This window comes from Corapipo altera, unplaced genomic scaffold (assembly GCF_003945725.1).
Source record: "Corapipo altera isolate COAL_440 unplaced genomic scaffold, ASM394572v1 23, whole genome shotgun sequence".
Classification (NCBI taxonomy): Eukaryota; Metazoa; Chordata; class Aves; order Passeriformes; family Pipridae; genus Corapipo; species Corapipo altera.
Genome location: NW_020884878.1, coordinates 3,654,375 through 3,661,522, shown reverse-complemented (window position 1 = coordinate 3,661,522; position 7,148 = coordinate 3,654,375). Strand labels below are relative to the sequence as shown.

The 7,148-nt window shown below is 47.1% G+C and overlaps 1 protein-coding gene across 4 annotated transcripts; it reads left to right on the top strand.

The window, feature by feature from the left end:
* The first annotated feature begins 379 nt into the window (after positions 1 to 379).
* On the top strand, positions 380 to 6,663 carry ZBTB42 (zinc finger and BTB domain containing 42). 4 transcript variants are annotated; one of them, XM_027638187.1, is made up of 2 exons: positions 380 to 438; positions 1,870 to 6,663. In XM_027638187.1, exon 2 carries the CDS (start codon positions 1,884 to 1,886, stop codon positions 3,309 to 3,311), a length of 1,428 nt encoding a protein of 475 aa, XP_027493988.1. In that variant the 5' UTR covers positions 380 to 438; positions 1,870 to 1,883; the 3' UTR covers positions 3,312 to 6,663. The 4 variants fall into 4 exon arrangements, with proteins under 4 accessions (XP_027493988.1, XP_027493986.1, XP_027493987.1 ...); XM_027638185.1 differs by lacking the exon at positions 380 to 438 and adding an exon at positions 457 to 513; XM_027638186.1 differs by lacking the exon at positions 380 to 438 and adding an exon at positions 616 to 673.
* Positions 6,664 to 7,148: the final 485 nt, after the last annotated feature.

Here is a 7,148-nt window from a genome sequence, read left to right as displayed (position 1 = left end):
GCGGGGCGGGCGGGCGGGGAGTTGGGAGCGGGACGGCGGCGCTGCCAATGCAGCGGCCGGGAGGGAACGGAGGGAGGGAGAGAGGGCGGCAGCGGCGGCGGCGGCAGCAGGAGGAGAGGGAGGAGGAGGAGGAGGAGGAGGAGGAGGCGAGGGGGAGGGCGCAGGCGGCAGCGCGCACCGGCCGGCGGCGGCGGGGCTGGCCGGGGCGGCGGGGCCATTGTGTGGCACCAGACGGGGACACGGCGCTCCCTCGCGCGCCCTCAGCGCTCGCCCGCACCCGCCGCTCGCAGCAGCAGCGGCGGCGGCCGCGGCGGCGGCGGCGGCGAAAGTATCGCGAGAGCGGCCGGCGAACAACCTGCTCCCCAGCCCCGCGCCGCGCCCGCGGAGCGCCCGCGCCGCCGCGCACATGCGGAGCCCGAGCGCCGCCGCCGCCCGCCGGTGAGTAACGCGGGCAGGGGGACACCCGCCGCCCCGCCAGGGGAAAGTCCTCCCCGCAAAGTTGGGTGTGAAAAGGTGGTGGTGGTGGGGTGTGCGGGGGGGGGGGGGGAGGGGGGGGGAACCCCAAAAGCGCCCCCGCGGCGCCCCCCCCCCCCCCCCCACACACCACCACCCCTTTCGCACCGGCGAAGGTCACCGCGGCGGGGTGCGGGGAGCAGTAACTTTGCGGCGGGAGGTGGGGTCCGGTTTAGTGGAGCAGGGGGGTGCTGGGGGTGGTGGTTGTGGTGGTGAGAGTGTCCGTGGGGGGAGGCGGGCTCGGGGCAAGTTTGTGGGATTTAATCGCGGGCTATAAATGGGGCTGCTGGAACTTTAAAAGGCAGCAAGCTGTGGTTGGCTGGTAGCGAGATTTGGAGTAACATATGGCATTAAAAGGCGCACAGCTGGAGGTAGCATTTCCATCGCAGTGAAGTCAGAGCAGCTGACTCTCCAGCTTGCGGTGTAATTAGCAAACCGAGCACTCCTCCTTCCCCTCCCTCCCTCCTCCTCCTCCCGCCCGCCTGCCTCTCTCTCTCTCGCTCGCTCGCTCGCTCCCTGCTCTCCCCCCTCCCTCCCTCCCTCCCGCCGCGCCTCGCTCGCACTCGCACCGCGCTCCCTCCTGCCCGCCCGGCTCCGCGCCCCGCGCAAGGTAAGCGCCCGGCCGCGGCACGCAGCCGGCTGCAGCCCCAGCCCTGCCCTCCCGCCGGCCTGCCGACGCTTATTTTCCTCCTTAGCTTTTAATAACTTCAAGGGAAACTTTTTCCTCTCCCCCCTCTTTTATTCCCCCACCCCGGCCCCCCGCCCGCCCCTTTCCGCATGCGGGGGCCGCGGCCGCTCCCGCCCCGCGCCCCCCTCCCGCGGATCCGCCGCTCCAGCCGCCGCTGTTTTGTTGTGATTCGGTGCATAACGACTGAGGATAAAGTTTAAATGTGCGTGCGTGTATGTGTGTGTGTGTGTGTGCGTGACGCGGAGAATATGCTTTATTAAAAGATGCCCCAAGTTAGCGTTGCTGGGAAGACAGCCTGGGAGTTTATGCTTTTTTCTTTTTCTTTTCGGGGTGTGTGTATGTGTGCTTTCCTCCGCTTAATTTTATTAAAGTGCTTATTGGGAGAAACAAAGGTTGGAGGGGCTGCTGCTTTACTAGCTTTTGTTTACTTACAATCAAGTTTTTCCTGTTCGGAGCAGGTGCGAAAGGATGAGAAGCATGTTGTGTTGGTTTTTTTTTTTTTTTTTTTTCCCTCCCCCCCTTAATAAAACTATTACAGACAATTAACAGTAAACGTTATCTCCAAGGCTGTTTCTTTGGCTTGGGTTACCAAAAAGCCGATCTGTTTGTTACAGCTGCTAGGAGGCTTTAGTTTACAGTAGCATTCAAGTTTTTCCTGTTTTGAACAGGTTATGAAGGAAGAATGGAGTTTCCAGACCATAGCCGCCAGTTGCTGCAGTGTCTGAGTCAGCAGCGTCACCAGGGCTTCCTGTGTGACTGTACTGTTTTAGTTGGAGAAGCTCAATTCAGAGCTCACAGAGCCGTTCTTGCCTCTTGCAGTATGTACTTCCATCTTTTCTACAGGGACCAGTTAGACAAAAGGGATATTGTGCATCTGAACAGTGACATTGTCACAGCCCCTGCCTTCAGCCTGCTGCTCGAATTCATGTACGAGGGAAAGCTGGAATTCAACAGTCTCCCGGTGGAAGATGTGCTGGCTGCGGCGAGCTACCTTCACATGTATGACATTGTGAAAGTCTGCAAGGGCAAGTTGAAAGATAAAGAATTATGTCCGGAAGAGAAGATTAATGATGAGGCGGCTAGTTTGGAGAAAGCGGAGCATTTTCTAGACGCCGGAGTGCCCCTGGTCCACGAGTTTGACCCAGGAAACAAACAAAAATTCAGCGTTGCAGAATACGAGAGAGCAGCAGGCAAAGAAAAGGTCAGCAGTCACCCCGCCTGGTCCTCTGATCATATAAGTGTCAGCTCTGTGCCGACAGAGGCAGAACCGTGCGCCGCAGCAGCTGGAAAAACAAAGGCTAATGTCAATAGTTCCACAGGACCTTTGTCCCAAAGGTCTGTTAACCATCCCCTGGCTTCGAGTGATGTGGACTGTGCGCTGGATTTGTCTTTCAAGCCCGTGCCGGGGAGAGATTCCTTACACCCCTCCTATGTCTTTGGACAGCTGGCTTCCGACAGCCAGCAGCAGGGTACCGAGCCACTTGTTAAAGATGAACAAGACTTGCTGTCAGATCAGGAGGACAGTGAAGCCAGAAGTCCAGAGAGTCAGCATTTTGGGAATTCAGCCAAAAGCCTAGTGACAGGGTTAGGACACATGTTCGCGGGGAATGGCAGCTCTCATGCCCGAGAGGAGGATATAGATCAAGAGCGAGACGAGAGCGAGGACGACATGGATTCGTCGGACATCTCCTCGGGTGTCCTCGTGCCTCCTGGGCATATCTGCATTTGTCCCCTCTGTAGCAAGGTGTTCCCGAGCCCACACATCCTTCAGCTGCACCTGAGCTCTCACTTCCGTGACAAGGACGGCTCCCGGACCCGCCTGTCCCCCGACGGGTCTGTCCCCACTTGCACCCTCTGCGGAAAGACTTTTTCTTGCATGTACACGTTAAAGAGGCACGAGAGGACTCACTCGGGGGAGAAGCCCTACACCTGCGGCCAGTGCGGAAAGAGCTTCCAGTATTCCCACAACCTCAGCCGCCACGCGGTCGTGCACACCAGGGAGAAGCCCCACGGGTGCAAGTGGTGCGAGAGACGCTTCACGCAGTCTGGGGATTTGTACAGACATATCCGCAAATTTCATTGTGGCCTTGTAAAGTCCTTGGTTGTTTGAGATGTGTGATTTTGTTGTTTTTGTTTTTTTTTTTTCTTAAATATCCCCCCAGCCCTTTTACAACAAAACAGGAAAAAAAGGCAGCATCTGAATTTTAATTTCCCCCCTCCCCTTCCTTTATTTTATTTTGGTGATATCCACTTCAGGTATATGATCTTTAAAAGATGCAGAGGTATACACTCCAGAGGCCTTTCAATGCAATCCTTCCACCTCTCCAACTACCACCTTCCCCTGCCACCCTCCCTACCCAGTGCTGTCCTTTAGGTCTTCTCTTGCGCACCCATGTTACATTATTAATGTGAAATGATCTTAAGTAATTCTGCAATGATTTAGCATCTGTTTTCACACTGGAAGTACTTTCTTTGTGGTCAGGGTTTTGTTGGTTTGGTTTTTTTTTTTGGTTTTTTTTTTTTTTTTTAGCTTGAAGAAAGATTATCAGCAAATTGCAGAGAAAAATTTGGATTCCTTTAAGCTCCCCTAATGCTCTCTGTGTGTTGCAGAGAATCATCTGAAGAGATGAACTATGATTTAAATACATTTTGGTGTAGAGAAACTTGTCCGCACATCTCAGAGTGAGCAGACGTACTTTTATTTTCTATGGCTAGATGAGATATTGGCCCAAATTTTAAAGGGGTTGAGGTTTCCTGGCTGCATCTTTAGTATTGTTCATTTTTTATTCTCTTTATTCCATTAGTGTAGTTCCGCAGTTGGTCCTAAAATCTAAATGAGAAGTTTTTGCCTTAGGACTTGACTTAAATTTTCCCCTCCCACCCATTCTCCTCACTGGGCTTGACCTACTGAAAAGCTACTTCTGAGCATAGAATGTGGATGGAAAAACTCTTTCTGTCCACAGCGTATTCACTCCCAAAACGTTAAGGATGCACACTAAGACATACAAAAAAATCATACGATACGTGAATATTTTCATTCCCATATCAAAACCCAGAGGCTGATCCTGTCCCCCTTGGAGGGGACAGGAGCCCTAAAGTGGCCAAATACCCCTCCCAGTATCAGGCTCCTGGGGTTTCTTAGTTCAAGCTTACTTCATACCTTGTGTATTAGGAGATGCCCTGCTGTCTTGTCCAAAAAGTTTGCTGCCGTGCTAAAATAGCAGCATGAAATCATATTTTATTTTATTTTTTGTGAAGTTGGCGAATCCCTCTGAGCCAGATTGTGTGCAATCACTGGTGTTTCGAAGGGGCAGTGTGAAGATGAACCGCTGGAGGGAAAGCATGGCCTAACTTTCTCCCCCATGTCCCACCTTTTCAGGGGAAGTTTTTGGGGGTGTTTTTAGGTGGAGTATTTTGGTTTAGGTTTTTTTTTTTTCTCTTAGTTTGTTTGTAAACTGAGGCTGCCTGTAACTATTGCCAGTTTTACTCCAGATAACTCAGTTTCTTGCCTAATAGAGCATCCTTTGGTCTGTGCATGTCGGCGGATATCAGATTATTCCCTTCCAGTCAAATTACCCATTCAAGGTACATGTACATGGGACTGAACTATAATAATAATAATAATAATATCTGGGGGTTTTGAATGTCGTTCTGCTGCATTAGCGTTGCTTCACCAGCTTTCCTGACACTCCTGGAGTTGTTTTGTGAAACTTAAGCGTTTATTTTAAAATGAATTTGAAGCACTGAGTTAGATTATTTTAAAAAGTTGTGCTTAAAATACTGTATTATATCTTATGAAGAAAAAAACTTCCCAATGCCTTTCCCCCTCTGGTCCAAAAACTGAGCACTACCTACATAAATAATATGGGATTGACTTTTTTTTTTTTTAATAAGTACTTCCTCTTTTAAAGAAAATCAGGATATACTTGTTACAGCCTCTTCTTATTATTCATCTCTTAAACTATGAATGTACATGTAATGTGAAATTTTGCTTTTATTTATAGTTTTGGGTTTTGTTTTCAGTCTGATTTCTCAACTGTAAAATATTTTTGCTGAACTTGTTACATATGAAAGTTGTGGGAGAGTACTGTATCTTGAACATACGTGGCTTTGGTACTGTGGTCTTATTCTACTTAATCAGTTTTTTCTTTTTTTCTTTTTTATTTTTGCTGTGATTGGAAATAGCACTGAACAAAATCTACTAAAATTAAGTTATTTTTCTTTCTACTAAAATTAAGTTATTTTTTTTCTCCTGAAGATACTTGATATAGTATTTATTAGATTTTTTTTTTGTTTTTGTTTTTGAAGTGGAATTATTACTGTTAATCTATTTCAAAACTAGTTAATTTACACTTCACTTTAAATTTTATAACAATGGGTTTTGCATGTTGAGCAACATGTAAAGAGTTTAATGTAGAGTCAGCATTACTGAAGCTGGTAATCTTAATTTTGCATTCTTGTGACACTTTTGTTTGCATTTCAGTCTTCAATTACTGTGTGTTTTTATTTTTTTAGAAGATCATAAAATAGGATGTGCCATAAGAACATCATTAGCGTATGGAGCAGGGAAAAGTTGAAACAAGTTTGTGTCTGATCTTAGTATAGAAATAATTCATTAAACTGATGCTATGAGCATGCTCTGTACTGCAGTGAATATGGGGCAAAAGTTGTTTTTGTTTTGGTTTTTTTTTCTTAAATAAGGAAAAAAAAAAGACTTTCTCATTCTTGACTACATCATGAACACGCTGTTCTCATAGTCTGGTATTTGTGTTCCCACTCCTCATAGCTTGAATTTCTAAAGTAAAGAAATGTTTGCACTTATTTTTGTTCTTAAGGTGACTTTTTTTGGCTATCTCTCTGTGTGTCTCTTATTTTTAAGTTGCAATAGCTTGGAGCATGTTTTCAAAATGGTTCATGGCTCTACGGAGAAGTACTAAAACATGGCACACTTAACACTTGTCTCTTCATAAACTATTTCTCTGTGGGGTGGTTACTGTCTCCGTAGGGAACAGTCCTGCTCTGCATTTTAAACACTGGATTTGTCTTCTACTACAAACAAATACTGTGAAGTTAATGTAAAAAAAAAAAATCATTGATATTTTTAATTGTTTTTAATCTTGGTGCAGTTCAGATTAAATATGTATATTTAAAGACACTAATTTTTGTGGGAGAGTTTTATAGTATACAGTATGTAGAGAAGCTATTGGAATGGAATATATTTTATAAAAATGTTCTATCACTGTTTTATAGTGAACTATTTTTCCTTCAGTGTTAGTGTAATACTGTTAGTCTAGATATGACAATCGCAGGAAGAGTGATTCAAGCTACTGTTAGCGCTTAGTTTTGCGTGGAGTTCTGTTTGCAACTGTATTGGTATGTGCTGTACAATGTGACAATCGTGACTAGGATTGTTGTCTTTATAAATTTACACAAAATAAAACGTGCTAGAATTGTAAGCTTGAGCCTCCTCCCCCCTTTAGCGGAAGGGGTGTGGTGTTTGGGGTTTTTTTATTCCACGTTAATATTCGTTATTATTTATAAATATTTTATAATTTGCTGCTTTTCTTATAATTATTATTATATACTTTAATAATTCCTTTCTTTTTCAGGGCCATGTGGAATTTTAGGCCTGTGAGGAGCTGCTGTGTCTCAGTCAGAGCCTGACTGAGCATTTCCGTAGTCACTGGGCTGGACCTAAACCAGCACCACTTCTGCATTTTAACCAGAGTTAACCGGGGATGTTTGAAGGGCCTCAGCTGTCAGTGAGCTGTGTATCAGCCTTGCCCTGAGTGGTGCTGTGACAGCCACAGGTGGGTGCTGGTGGCCAGGTGACAAACCTGTGAATGCAGAGGTGATGTGGTGGCCAAGGACAGCCCAGCAAAGGCACCAGTGCCACCAGCATCCCACACCTTTGGGTTGCTCCCAACACCGCAGGGGCTAACTGGCG